At 38.1% G+C, this 15671-nt stretch overlaps 1 protein-coding gene across 6 annotated transcripts in view; it reads left to right on the top strand.

Moving 5' to 3' along the window:
- The window catches only part of FBXW2 (F-box and WD repeat domain containing 2), a 31672-nt gene that overhangs the window by 6089 nt on the left and 9912 nt on the right, over positions 1-15671 (top strand). For 4 of the 6 annotated variants that reach the window (XM_082402252.1, XM_082402255.1, XM_082402254.1 and 1 more), the window contains 4 exons: positions 8090-8284; positions 10338-10471; positions 10845-11042; positions 15054-15140. In XM_082402252.1, the coding sequence (XP_082258378.1) occupies positions 8090-8284; positions 10338-10471; positions 10845-11042; positions 15054-15140 (614 nt within the window). Of the gene's footprint in view, positions 1-8089; positions 8285-9521; positions 9613-10337; positions 10472-10844; positions 11043-15053; positions 15141-15671 lie in introns of those variants that run through there. The other 2 variants (XM_082402253.1, XM_082402257.1) reach the window with 2 other exon arrangements.

The raw sequence follows: 15671 nt of genomic DNA, 5'->3' as shown, positions 1-15671 counted from the left end.
TTCTGTGCTTTTCGTCCATGTACAGTCCTCCATGTTGGGGTTTTTTTTTTTTTTTTTTTCCTATCAGCTATGATTTTAGGGAAAAAAAACAGTAGAAAAGTTGCTGTCTAGTCCTAGCAAATAGGTCATTTTGGAAGAATTATGTAACCTCTCTGTGTTTGTTCCCTTGTCTATAAAATATGGAAAAGGAGATATTTCTCTCCTGCTCTAAGATCCTGTGGTGAGAAGAATTAGAAGAGTTTGGGCATGGGATTGAAGACAGTTGGGTATTTTAAAACTAAGCAAGTAGTTAGGTAACTTTTTATAACAAATGTAATCATTAAAATTAGAATTATGTGTATCTTCCAATTATAATGGGCATGTGTTTCTACATGTGATTATAATTAGTGCCTATGTTTTAGGCAATACATTTTGATAGGTGTTGTAAATAATTCTCAAGCAAAGTTTAGAATGGCTCTAGGCAGTTCTTAATCAATGATAGCAATGCCTATTCACTTCCAACGTATATAATATATATAGTATAGGGATACTCCGTGTTCTGGATGATTAGAAATCATCCAGGATGATTTCTAATAAGCACTTGAGTATTACCTAAATTACATAGTTGTCATTTTTAATAGTATATACTGTTCCTTTGTGTAAATATATCATAATTATTTAGCCATTTCCGTATTATGCATATTCAGGTTGTTTCTATTTTTACAAATATTTTTGTTTGCATTATTTTTTCCCCTTGAATTATTTATTTGGGGCAGAAGCCTCAGAGTAGAATCACCAGATCCAGACGTATGAATGCTTTTCTAGCTCCTCTTAAGTGTCCTTTCCAGATATAGTGGATTGATGCTATGCCCACAGCAAAGTCTATAGTAACCTGCTTCTCCCTCAGAGTCCTACCAGACTCAGTTTTAATATTTTTAATAATTAAGAGAGGTATGATTTCTCAATATTGTTTTAAAATGGCATTTCTTTATTCATTGAGGATGTACATTTTCTCACATGGTGGCATTCTCTGAAATGCTAGACACTTTGTCAGTTTTATAAAATAAACATTAAATTTAAGGCATTTCATGGTTTTGTTTGTTTGCCGTCCTGAAATTACTCCGTGCTTACATTATTTTCCCTGTCCTATAAAAAGCCTGATTACTGGAACAACATCATCTGTTCTTTTATACTTTGATGTACTTTCCCAGCTGTGGTGATGGCTTTTCAATATCCTTTTCGCCTCATGATCACCGGCAGGTAATTTTTTTTTAAAGATTAAGATGCCATATTGCCTTTGAGCTTGGCATTTATTCACACTTGGGGCAATACTGGCAGTTGACTCATTTTCAGAACCAATTCCAGCTTTTTTTTTTTCTTAATTTCTTGTTAAACTTCGCATTTAAAATGCCATAAAACCTGTTACTTGGCACAGAAGTAAATGGAATACATTCACTGAATTCCTTAACTACGTGGAGAGTTAATATCTGCAGATAACTGTGGACCCAACCCTGCATTTTAAGATTATTCTTCAGGTGGGTCTATATGCTGTGTTATTTTTAATATGATTAAATTCACCAGGTTTGCATATGGAAAATTATGCTTTGTTTATTGAAAATGATCCAAAGCATTAGTTTAAAGCAGCATTCCTGGGACTGTTACTAGTGAGAAATATTTGTTAATAGAATTAAACATGTGTTTGTATCACTTTGTTACTTAAGAGCTTGTATTTTCACTGTGGTTGAATTGGGAAATTCTGAATTTGGCAATAAATTTACAGTGACTCTCAGATTAGCCCTTAAGCAAGCAATAAAACAGTATTACCAAAAAGATAGATAATGCTAAAAATTAACATGGTATGGATTGAATGAGGTGGTTATTCTCCTTATTTCTGAAACGGTAAGGAAGGAAACTATTGTGCTTTGTGCTGTTCAGTAGGTATTTATTTATAAAATGCCTACTGTGTGACAGACTGTGTGAGGGCATGCATAGCTGAATTAGAGCAGTTCTTTCCTCAGAGAACGTGCACACTGGGATCAGGAAGGTAACCTGATTAAGTAAAAGTCTCCGTGTGAACTGTGGCTGATAAGAAAACACTGAAGTGGATAGCTGCTGCTCTGCTGTAGTAAATTATTGCCATGTGGGATTCAGGCTCAGAGTTGTCAGATCTGACTTTTCAAGAGAAGCCCCAAGTCTAAATTTTTGTGAAATATCCTCGTTTTTTAAAAAGTATTAATTTTTAAGTATTATTCAGAATTTTACAATATTGTGGTTGGGTCATATTCAACCTGTAAGTGGCTGTGTTGTGACCTCTGGCTTACAGTCGAATGGGAAAAACGAGAGCTATAAAAGAGGTACGATCAAATGATATATTTAACTAGGCTTACTGTGATGAACATTTCACAGTATATACAGATATCAAATCGTTACATTACACCTGGAATTAATATAATGTTATATGTCAGTTATATCTTAATTAAAAAGAGACCAACCAAAAAAGTGATACCGTTGAATTGTATGAGGGAATAAAATTATATAGTTGTTCAGAAGAAGGAATGATTTCTTCCATTTGGGAAAGTAGAGCAGTGTTTATGTTGGGTCTTGAAGAACGTATAGATTTTTGGAGAGTTGAGATACACAGGGCTTTCCAGTAGGAATATCAGCATTCGAAAGGGCTAAGCATGAAGCATGGAGGATGAAAATAAAGAAAACCCATATTGGCTGAAATCTTATAATATAATTAGGGAGAGACTCCTAGAGTATAATCTGAAGAAATAGGCTTAGGCTGTGTTTTCACAAGCCTGGAATGCCAGGAACATGTATTTGGACAGTTTTCTATAAACTATGAAAGATTTTTGAGCAGAAAAAGGGCCGAGTTCAGAGCTTTCCATTTCAGATAAACTAGTGTTTCTTGTTTCTGTCAGACCCAGGTCCTCTTTTGATGACATATTTTACAGTATTCTCCTATCATGAAGTAAAAATCATGGAAGTAACTTATCTATAAGTACACATTTTAAAAATCAATATAACACCCAAACTTTGATCCAGAGGAGAAATAAGAGGACTGTGATTTAAAGTAATACATATTGAACACGTGCTCAAGCATGGCTTAGAAGGTGGTAAAGTAATCAGATGTTTACACCTATGTGTACTATCATTGTGAACATGACAGCTGTGAATGCAGAATGTTGTGTTTGTGTCACAGATGCCATCTGTGACGCCATCTTTTCAAATGGTGAAAGACTCTTAGAGTTCCCAGGAAAGTACGTCTTTCCTCAATTTATCTGGTAGTTACACTCATAGAAAATTAGGTATACAGTTAAACTGCTAATACTCTTTGTAAAACAGATTTTAGGCTCAGTCAGATAACTAAGATTTTCACTTACGAATATCTGGCAGAACTTTATGGAATGTCATGCAGAATACAGATTCTTTTTGTGCTCTGCAAACATTGCAGGATGTCCAGCATTCCTGGACTCTGCCCAGTAGATGCCAGTAATGTCTTCTCATTGTGACAGTGAAGCCACCCTAGAAATTTCTGAAGTGTTCCCCCTAGGAGATGATCCTAATTCTATTGATACCCTTTGACATAGACACATCTTGCGCTTCCAATTTAAATTACTAGTCTGTTGCAGTTTAAATGAACTTAAATAGGTCTAGATATAGGATAGTAAGGGTAGAGATTTTTAAAAGTAGCAGTTGCAGAGAAGAGCAGCTATTGAAATAGAATTGACAGGATTTGGCAATGAATCGGATATGTGGTAAGGAATAGGGAGATTTCAAAAATGGCTGAAGGCTTCTAGCTGCGTGTATAACTGGGAAGATAGTAGTAGTAGTAAAAGAATAGAAAATGAAGGGATAAATTGAAGAGGATAGATGGAATTCAATTTAGGATGAACTGAATTCATTTGGATGTCAAAGTGGAGATTCCCACAGTATCTGGAAATGCTGGGTGAGAGCTTTGGAGAGTGCTCAGGGCTAGAGAGAATGATTTAGGAGTTAGTCACATCACAGCTATGGCTGTAAGTGAAATTTTAAAAGGAGATGTAGAGAGGAGAAGATAGAGCATAGGGGGGATCCTTTGAGTGTACTCAGAAAGAGGAGAGGTAAAGAAACAAGGGTAATGAAGAGAGTTTCAAGAAGGAGAATGAAAGTTGCCTGACTTGAAGAGGCACTGGTAAATGTTTATTCAGTTGGTTAACAGAGTCAAATAACTCAGAGGGGTGGTTTGAGAGCTGAGATCTGATTCTACCAGTTAAATATTTAAACTTAACTTGATAAGATAGCTTACTCTATTTGGGTTACGGCTCATTTTTCTGCTTACCTTTGTTACATTACCCATCTCTGTAATTTTTATATCAAAGACTGTTTTCACCCTGTTTTCTGAGTTGAGAGGGCTTTTTCCCCCTTTTATATAATGAAAAATAGTCTACATTTAGTCCCCTTTCACTTTCCTCTATGCTGTATTTACAACCTCTTTACCCAACCTGATTGTTTTCTGATGTTTATTAGGGTGTAAAACTGAATGGCCTAATGTTTTCCTATATAAACTAGTTTAAATAATTAATTTAGATAATCTTCCCTTTTTTTATCAGATTGTGGTAAAGTATATATGATTTATCATTTTAACCATTTTAAGTGCGTTGTTGTGCAGACATCACCACCATCTATCTCCAGAACTTATAGCATCTTCCCAAACTGAAACTGTACTCGTTAATCACTGACACCCTATTCCCTCCTCGGCAGCCCCTGGCAACCACCATTCTACTTTCTGTCTCTGAATTTGACTACTCTAGGTACTTCATGGGTAGAATCTTACAGTGTTTGTTCTTTTGTGACTGACTGAATTTCACGTAGCATAATGTCTCCATGGTTCCTCCATGTTGTCACGTATGTCAGAATTTCCTTCCTTCTTAAGGCTGAATAATAATCCTTTGTATGTATAGGTCACGTTTTCTCTATCCTCCCTCCTAGTTTATAACTGGCCTTCCTGCTTCCAGTTTTGCTCCCCTTCAAACCATTTCCTTTGATGCAGCCATAGTGATCTTTCAGAAATGCAGATAAGGTCATAGTTAAACATCCTCCCGACCGAGTTCTCCAGCCTGACCTTGCCACTATTTCCCAGTCATACCAAACTGTTATCAGTGTCCATGTTTTAGGCAATGCATTTTGACAAGCATTGTAAATAATTCCTAGGTAGTTTTTAGAATGGATTCAAGTAGTTCTTTATGAATCGACCCCAATGCCTCTTCACATATATTTATGTAATATATAGAGAGGTATTTAATAGGTGCTTTAATAGTTATATTCCAGCGATTGGTAAACCACAAACTGCAGGGGCTGGATCCAGCAGAGTGGAGTAATTACCACAGAGACTCTATGGCTCAAAAAGCCTAGTATATTTACTGTCTAGTCTTTTACAGAAATTTAGGCTGAGCTCTGGCATATACTGCTTTTTTCGGTTGGGGAGAGGGTGCTGATTACTTTATTCATCCTTTAGATTTCAACTAGTTAATACCTGAAAGTTTGGGGGTTTTTTTAAGCCATGAAATTCCTTCTTCCAACAGTCCTACACCACAGCCTGGCTTAACAACAAAGCAGAGGCTATAGCTGTGGAGCCAGTTGCTCCATCTCCTGAGACATGTTCATGGAACACCTCGATACTGAGGAGCACGATTGTAAACTCAGCGGAGCTTCATCTGGGGCGCTTTCTCCTTTTACCCCCCCCTTGTATTTGCTATGGGCTTTTGTACTGCCCACCACTTACTGTACTGAATTATTATTGTTTGTTTAGCCTTTTTGTCTTCCTAGGAAGACTAAGCACCGTAAGAGCAAGAGCCCTGCCTGACACAGAAGTTCTCTAAATATGGGTTGAATGAATGAATGAATGAGACCCTGGCTGAACACTGGCAATAAATCAGAACCAAGCTCAGATAGGATCTGAAATGATTTCTTTTCCTGCTTTGCTTCCTAGAAATATAGTCACAAAATGCCAACTGGACCAAAAAGCTGAGAGGACCTTAAAGATTATCTAGACCTGTGCTGTCCAGTGTGGTAGCCACTCAACACGTATGGCTTTTGAGCACTTGAGATACGGCTAGTTCAAACTGAGATGTGAAATAGGAAGTACTCACTGGATTTTGAAGACTTAGAATGTAAACTAGTTCATTAATTTCTATATTGATTACATGTTAGATGATAATTTTGGCATACTGAGTTAAAAATATTAAATTATTTTCCCTTTTTTGTACTTTTTTAAAATAAATTTATTTATTTTTGGCTGCGTTGGGTCTTCATTGCTGTGCGTGGGCTTTCTCTAGTTGTGGCGAGCGGGGGCTACTCTTCATTGCGGTGTGTGGGCTTCTCATTCGATGGCTTCTCTTGTTGTGGAGCACGGGCTCTAGGCGCGCAGGCTTCAGTAGTTGTGGCACGTGGGCTCAGTAGTTGTGGCTTGAGGGCTCTAGAGCGCAGGCTCAGTAGTTGTGGCGCACAGGCTTAGCTGCTCTGCGGCATGTGGGATCTTCCCGGACCAGGGCTCGAACCCATGTCCCCTGCATTGGCAGGCGGATTCTTAACCACTGCGCCACCAGGGAAGTCCCCCTTTTTTTGTACTTTTTAAAGTAGATATTAGAAAAATTTAAATTGTGTATGTGTCTTGCCTTATATTTCTATTGGACAGTATTGTTCTAGATCATTGGTTCTCAATGCATTGCTAATACATTAGAATCACCTGGCAAGCTTTTACAGTAATTAGATCCTACCTCAGATGTTCTTAAGTTAGAATCTCTGAAGATAGGGCCTTGCACGTGTGTTTTGATAAAGCTCCGCAGATGATTCTGATGCCTCATATGCCCATTGAGAACCACCAGCCAAATCTCGTCTTTCATTTTATAGAGAGGAAACTGAATCCTTAAATAGTAAAATAACAACAAATATAGTCTTCATTTCAGTATGCTCTCATAGGGTTTGCCCCAGTTGAAACTCATACTCTGCCTTTTTCATAACTGATAGCTATTTTTCCATTGTCTGAAACAGTGGCTCTTGATCAACCCTTAAAGGTGGCATTGTGGCTAACTTTATTTAGTCATTTAAGCTTTTTGAAAACTGATCAGTTGGTGCTTTTCCAAGATACCATGTCCTTATTACAGGGACTGCATTTTTGTAGCTTCAGAATGGTTTTTTCTTTGTCAGTTCTTTTTTTTTTTGGCTGCGCTGTGCAGCATGCGGGATCTTAGTTCCCTGACGAGGGATCGAACCTGTTTCCCCTGCAGTGGAAGCGCAGAGTCCTAACCACTGGACCGCCAGGGAATTCCCTCTTCGTCAATTCTTATTCTTACTTTTATACAGGTAAATTGTGAGACGTGAGTTCATCGTTAGGATTTTAAATGTGATTAAGACAAGGTCCTGAATTGTCACCATAATCAGTATAATATTTTCATCAGAGGCAGAAGTAAAACCTACCCTCTTTTCTGCAGGATCTTAAGAGGCTTTACAAGCTCTTTGTTGAGTTGTTGTGAACGTCTGAGAATAATTTATGTCTAGTTTTCTTTGAAGTTCCTTCACATATTTCAAGATGGCTCAAGAAATTAGCAGTTAGCCTTTGCAGAAGTTAACCAGTGATTGGAGGCTTATCTATGATTTGCCTTAGAGTAGAACATGTTCCAGCAGACAACTTTACTATTCAACATTCTTTATTTGTTCAAAATTGTTGGGTAATGGACAGGCATGCAAGTGTACACATCCAGTCATAGGTGGTACCCACCATTTTAAGCTTAAGTCAGAGAGCTCATGATAGCCAAAGATTTGGGAAAATTTACAAGTGGAAGCACCAAAGGGTGCTTTAGTCTAACACCACGCTATAACCTGGAAAGTTAAGGGAAAAGGACTAAACCAAAAGGCTTGGACTCAGTCTCAGGGCTGTTAACAGTATTCTGGTGACCCAGAGCAAGATGTGTTACTGTCTCCATGCTTTGGTTTTCCCAGCTATTAAGTGAGAGTGCTAGAGGAGGTGACTGTTAAGGTTCTCCTTTAAGAATACCATGGTTTGGGGAATTGATTTTCCTTCTTTAGTGTTTGTTTTCTTACTAACCTCCCTGTTTTTCTCTTGAAGGGTCAGATGACTTGTCTGCAAAACTATGGGATGTGAGCACAGGGCAGTGTGTTTATGGCATCCAGACCCACACTTGTGCAGCAGTGAAGTTTGATGAGCAGAAGCTTGTGACAGGCTCCTTTGACAACACTGTGGCCTGCTGGGAATGGAGTTCCGGAGCCAGGACCCAGCACTTCCGGGGGCACACGGGGGCGGGTGGGTTGCCTTTCTTCAAGGGTTTCAACAGCTACTTTACCCTCATTCCTTAAAGCCAGGAGCCAAGAATGTGATCCCTTTTTTGTTTTTGTTTTTTAATTTAACCTGTCTTTCCCCCAATTTCTTTCTCAGTCACTACAGTTAATCCCTTTATTCAAGTTATTCTTTTTTGGAATTTTCCCCCTAATTTTGCTTTTCCTTGGCCCATTTTTTAACTCTTATGTCCTTTATACCCTTATGCTAGGAGAGGCAGTTCTTCTTTTCCCCTGTTTCATTTATATCCTATTGAACAGTCAGCCCCCTCTGTTTTGATCGGATTCCGTACCTCCAAATTGAATAAGTGCTACACTTGTAAATTCAGTCCTCTTTATTTGTAGAATTAGGACTGGAAATCATTTGGAGTGACTATACAGATTATATCAAATTGGAGCTTGGTTGACAATAATTTTACAGCAGCCTTAGTTTGTAAAAAACTGGTCATTTGAACATAGCCTTCAGATCTGAGCTTCTCCCTCTGCTTCACTGTATTTTGGAGCTCTGTGCAGAAATCATGTTGATGAAGTTCCTAGCCTCTTGTGCAGCTGCTCCCTTCTTCCTTTCTGCCCTTTACCCACTGCATTAGCCCCTGAGAATCATAGTCTATGCTCTTGAGACACTTATGAGCAGCCTTCCTGGACTCCCTAAACAGGTTGAGTTTCTCTGCTGTAGGTTTCCCAATACGTGTGTAACACTTATCATATCAATACAAGTAAGTATGATAACCTTGTTTCCCCACCAACCTGTAAGCTCCAGAAGGACAGGGATCCTGCCTGTCTTATTGACACTTAGGTCCTGAATTCCTTGCACCATACCTGGTACTCAGTAATTCTTTAATGTAAACCTAGCTGTTTTATGGCAAAAAACCAAGTCCCCCCCCATTTTGTTTGTCATCCTGTACATTTTTCTTCAGTCTTCTCTGCTACCACTTGTTTGTTGTAGAAATTAATATTTTGAAGATATATGATTTAACGTGGAACTTATATATCAAACTGAGTGTAATATTTCCACAGTGTCCAGGGTTGTACATTGACTTCCAGGTGATTTTATACCTGGTCAGCTTTGAGAGCCCTGTTCTAAAAAATTTCCTCTTTGCTGTTCCCTGGACATTGCTGTGGCTTTACCTAACTCCATGCCTTTGCTCTTCCCTCTACCTGCAGTATTCTCTTTCTTTTCTTGATAAATTCTACTCATCCTTCAGGGCCCATCTCCAATATCGCCTCTTCCCTGAAGTCCTCCCTGATACCCCTGGGCAGAGTTAGTCATTCTCCTTGGTGTTTCCCTAGCAAGAGGTAAACATTTATTTTTTTTTTTTGGACTTCCTCTTCCACCCCTCACTTAGTCTGAGTTCCTTAAAGAAAAGAGCAGTGTCTTCATCTTTGGGTCCCCAGTGTTCCTTTAGAGCTTGGCAGGCATTTAAAAACAAATATTTGAGTACTTGCGATACTCAGGCACTGTTTTAGGTGCTGGGGATAGAGCTCTAAAGAAAATCAGACAGTTTGAGAGAATGGCTTAGTCTGACCTTTAAGATCTTTGTTTTGTTTTTCTCATTACACTGTCTTTTCTTGAGTATGGGTATTGTTTTGCAGCTTATACTCTTGACATTTTATCTTACTGCAGTAAATAGTACAAATATGAGTAGGTCCACCTATGTTCTGTTTTTCCTGCATAGGCTAGATAAGTTACATGTAGTACCAGGCAGGCAGTCCTGAGAAGAAATGCCATTATCTCCTACACTGGTTTACCTCTCACTCTGAAGCTAGTACAAGTATAAGAGATTGTATTATTCCAGGAGCTTTTCATCCTTAGAATTATCAGCTATGATAATAACAAGAATTTTGAAATGGATATATTTTTTAGCATAAAATTGCTAGTTGAGAAAGCATCATTACTACAGTAGTTCTGGTTGAGAAATTATACAGTTGGGCGGCTAGGGAGAATAAATGTAATTGAACTCTACTATGAAAGACCCACAGGCAAAGGCGTATTTTAACTTTGTGTGTGTTGTATATACTAGTGTTTAGCGTCGACTACAATGATGAACTGGACATCTTGGTGAGTGGCTCTGCAGACTTCACTGTGAAAGTATGGGCTTTATCTGCTGGGACATGCCTGAACACACTCACCGGGCACACAGAATGGGTCACCAAGGTAGGAAGACCTACAGAAGAAATGCTGACATCAGTCTTGCTGAGGGTGGGGGAGCTGGGGGTGGGATGGGGGATGGTAGATGCTGCCTCATAAGTGGTAGATGAGTCATAAGATGGGATAGATACAACCACAAAGCATGATGGTATATAACAGTGACCAACATGTAAAAGACACTCAGTAAATAGTTCAATGAATGAGTGACTTATGGACATGGAAAGATGCCCACAATATATTAGGTGGGTAGAGGGAGCAAATAAAACAGGTTACATACAAAAAACTATGTAGAGTATGACGACAGTTTCTAAATGTGTTTTTGCACTAAAATGTTGAAGATGATTATTTCTTGTGGAATTGAGTACTTTTTTCCCTTTAGGATAAGCATATTTTTAAATCAGAAAATTTTAAAATTTTCATTTTAAAAAAGAAAATGCTTGCAAGAAGTGGAAGAAAAATGTACAGGCTCTTTAAAAGAACATTGTGCTGGTTTCTAGCCACATTGATTCAACATACAATTGGAAGTCCTAGACAGAGCAGAAAAGGAAAAAAAGGGATCCATGTTGGAAAGGAAGAGGTAAAACTGTCAGTATTTGCAGATGCATGATATTTTGATGACTCCATCAGAAAACTGTTAGAACTTGTAAACTACATGTAAAGTTGCAAGATGTAAAATCTATACACAAAAATCTGTTGCCTTTCTGTACACTAATAATGAACTATCAGACAGAGAAATAAAGAAAACAGTCCCATTTACAATTGCATCAAAAAGAATAAAATACCTAGGAATAAGTTTAACCAGTATATAACAGAAAGACCTGTATATTGAAAACTGCAAGGCATTAATGAAGGAAATTGAAGTAGACACAAATAAATGGAAAGGTATTTCATGCTCATGGATTGGAACAATCGGTATTGTTAAAATGTTCATACTACCCAAAGCAATCTACAGATTCAGTGCAATCCCTATCAAAATTCCAATGGCATTTTTCAAGGAAATAAGACAAATAATCCTAAAATTTGTATGGAACCACAAAAAACCTCAAAAAGCCAAAACAATCTTGAAAAAGCACAAAGCTGAAGGCATCATGCTTTCAAACTATATGACAAAGATATAGTAGTTAAAACTATGGTATTGGCAGAACAGACACATAGATCAATGGAACAGAATAAATAGCCCAGAAATAAACCCACATATATATGGTCAATTCATTTATGACAAAGGAGCCAAGAATATACAGTGGGGAAAGGGCAGTCTCTTCAGTAAATGGTGTTGGGAAAACTGAAGGGCCACATACAAAAGAATGAAACTCAACCACTGTCTTACACCATACATAAAAATTAACTCAAAATCGAGTAAAGATTTGAACTTCTTGACACCTGAAATCATAAAACTTAAGACTAGAAGAAGACATAGTAAGCATCTTGACATAGGTTTTGGCAATGATTTTTTGAATCTGACACCAAAAGCAACAAAAGCAAAAATAAATAAGTGGGACTACACCATACTAAAAAGCTTCTGCACAGCAAAAGAAACTGTTAACGAAATTAAGAGGTAACCTACTGAATGGGAGAAAATATTTGCAAATTATATATCAGATCGGGGCTAATATCCAAAATAGATAAATAACTCATACAACTCAATAGCAAAAAACCAAACAATCTGATTAAAAAATGGGCAGAAGATCTGAACATTTTTCCAAAGAAGACCTATAGATGATAAATGAAGACAACAACTAACAAGTAAATGAAAAGATGTTCAACATAATTAACCATCAGGGAAATGCAAATCAAAACCACAATGAGAGACTTCCGTGGTGGTCCAGTGGTTAAGACTCTGCGCTCCCAGTGCAGGGGGTCCAGGTTCAATCCCTGGTCAGAGAACTAGATCTTGTATGCCGCAACTATAAAAAAGATCCCGCATGCTGCAACAAAGATGCCGCAACTATAAAAAAGATCCCGCATGCTGCAACAAAGATCCCACACGTGGCAATGAAGATCCCACGTGCCACAACTAAGACCCAGCACAGCCAACTAAATAAATAAATATTAGGGGGAAAAAACCCACAATGAGATATCACGTCATACTAGTTAGAATGACTATTATCAAAAAGACAAGAAATAACAGGTGTTCGTGAGATTGTGGAGAAAAGGGAAGCTTTGTTCACTTTTAGGGGAATGTAAATTGATGCAGCCACTACGGAAAACAGTTTGGAAGTTCCTCAAAGGATGAAAAATAGAACTTCCGCATGATCCAGCAATTCCACTTCTGGGTATTTATCCAAAGAAATTGAAAACACTAACTCAGAAAGATACATGCACCCCCATGTTCATTGCAACGTTATTTACAATAGCCAAGATATGGAAACAACCAAAGTGTCCATAGATGGATGAAGGGATATATGTATTGAAATATTATTTAGCTGTAAAAAAAGAATGAAATCTTGCCATATGTGACAAATGGATGGACCTCAAGGGCATTATGCTAAGTGAGGTAAGACAAAAAAGAGGCAAATACCATACGATCTCTCTTATATGTGGACTCTACAGGGGAAAAAAAAAGCCAAGCTGATAGATACAGAGAACAGATTAGTGGTTGCCAGAGGCAGGGGGTGGGATGTGGGGAGTGGGAGAAATGGGTGGACAGTGTTTTTTGGTTTTTTAGTTTAAATAAATTGCGAAGAAAGGGAAGGAGGAAGGAGGAGAAAATAATGCTCGCAAGAAGTGAAACAAAAATGTACAGGATCTTTAGAAGAATGTTGTGATGTCTTCTGGTTTTCAAAAAAACGATTGCTGTGAGGATCAAAAGGCATTTAAAAAGTGGAAATGCCATGCAGAAACACTTTTCTTGAGCTTATCATGCTATTCTGTGAGGGGCTAAGGATGCAAGAGTGAGCAAAACAGACCCAGGCTTGATGCGAATGTTAGTCTAGTAGGAGGAATAGTTATTAGTAATTTCACAAGTTCACAAATTGTGTTAAGTGCTATGGAGGAAAAGTGCAGAGTCTAATTCAGTTTGATTCAGGGAAAGCTTTTAGAGAAGGGGCCAAATGTGAAGAATAAATGGGAGGTAACTGTGTAAATGGAGTGTTCCAGAGGGTACCGTATGTGCAGAGGCCCTGGGGTGGGAAAGAGCCTAGAACATTTGATAAGCTGATGCCCTGGAAGGCCAGCGGAGCTGTGCTGTAGTTGGGGGAGGTGTGGGAGAGGGGCCAGCACGTACGCTTTACTAGACCTCATTAAAGATTCTGGATTATTGTAAGTATAGTAGAAAGCAATTGATGCATTCTGAGCAAGAGTCTGGTGTGATTCATGTTTTAAGAAGATAACTGCTGAGTGAAAAATGGGTTAGAGTGGGGCACAAATGGATGCAGGGTGGCCAGTTAGGCTTTTGCAGTAGTCTAAGCAAAAGAGACCCACGGCTTGGACTTGGGTGGCAATAAAGAAAGAGAAGGGCGTACACGAAGGATGTGTCTTTAAGGTAAAGCCAACTGAACTTACTCATGGGGAACAAAGAAGAAGAAAGAATCCGATGACTAGTGGGTTTTAGACTGGGTGAGTGATTGTGTGAGAAGACCAGTAATACCACCGAACTGTACACTTAAAAATGGTTAAGATTCTACATTTTATGTTACGTGTATTTTACCACAATAAAAATATTGGGGGAAAAAATTCTGTACTGGGTGCATTCAATTTTAAATAGAAAAGTTATATAAGACAAGTTGGTGTTGTGTTAAAAACAGTGGACTTGGGGCCAGGACACTGACTGAGATGTCTTAGATAAGTTACTCTTCCCTTCAGGGCCTGAGTTTCATCATCTGCTAAATGTTCCTGTGAGTACTAAATGAGATGATGGGACAGAACCCAGCAAGGTGCCTGGCACTCAGTAGCAGGTCTGTCAGTTTCATTTGAATCTGCAACCCAGGCTTCTGAATGAGTGAGCCTGGCCTCCCCTCTCACTTTATGCTGATTTATTCCTAAAATAACCAGAAGCTAGTGTTCACAGATTATCCCACATGCTAATGGAATGTTAGCTTCTGTTACATTATTATTTTCATTGTTTTATTTCATTTTCACTACAATTATCTGAGATAATAGGTGCCCCATCCCCTATTTTAAAGATGAGGAAACTGAGAAACGAAGAGGTTAGATGGTCCTTCCCAAGGCTGCAGAGTCAACATATGACAGATTCTGGTCCCAAGTCGAGTGCTTTTCCCTTTATGATGCACACGCTTATGAAAACAGGTCATTTGTATCTACTATGTGAATGGACTTTTTTCTTTCCTATCCCTCACATTTTTTATGAAGTCATGTTTTATAATTTTTAAAGTCAGTCCTAATGTTTGCTTCCAGACTAAAGCTAAGAGTAAATGCTGGCAGCATTAGACACTTTTAGGTCTTGCTAATAAAGTAAAGAATCTGGTAATAGTAAAACTCTTAGTAAAGGTTAACTTGTGTTATAGTTAACATAGAGTTATAGATTACTCACATACCATATCATTTTGAGCTCTTTTTCATATTTTAATTAAAAGGGATAAGAACAGTACTAAAAGGATCTTTCTGTAACATGGATATTTATTATTTCTAGGTGGTCTTGCAAAAGTGCAAAGTCAAGTCTCTCTTGCACAGCCCTGGAGACTACATCCTCTTAAGTGCAGACAAATATGAGATCAAGGTGAGGTTTTTTTTCCGCCATTAATTTGCCTTATGAAAGAGTGTAGCACAGGGGGAATATTTCAAGGGAGGAAGGAATGTCTTTAAGCCCTCTTAAACCCACTGGAAAGAGAATTGTTCATTTTCCTGTGTTCTAGGCAGTTTCTAACTCTGATTTGTAAATGAAGGGGGAAAAAAAATCCACAGAAATTTATCTTCGATGCGTTCTTACCTTTTCTTAAGACATATATCTCCTGCTCTCCTCAGTTCTTAGATCTAAAGTATGAAAACATAAACATTTACTTGTATAATAATAATAGCAATTTGCAAAAAAGTTTACAGAGCACTGTTACATGTATTTTTATTGCATCTTTTAAACTGTTCCATATGGTAGGCACTAACCATCTTCACGGCAGGAACTGAGGTTCAAAGAGGTTAAATATTTTACCCAAGATTACACAACACATACGTGCCAAATCAGAATTTGAACCCATGCTTCAGCTGTAAAACCTGTGGTCTTTCCAGTTTACTTCACTTTGTATTTGACGTCAGC

The sequence above is a fragment of the Balaenoptera borealis genome (genome assembly GCF_965194805.1).
Source record: "Balaenoptera borealis genome assembly, chromosome: 8".
NCBI classification, from domain to species: domain Eukaryota; kingdom Metazoa; phylum Chordata; class Mammalia; order Artiodactyla; family Balaenopteridae; genus Balaenoptera; species Balaenoptera borealis.
Note: the sequence above shows the minus strand (reverse complement) of the source record. Positions and strands in the feature narration are given on the sequence as shown.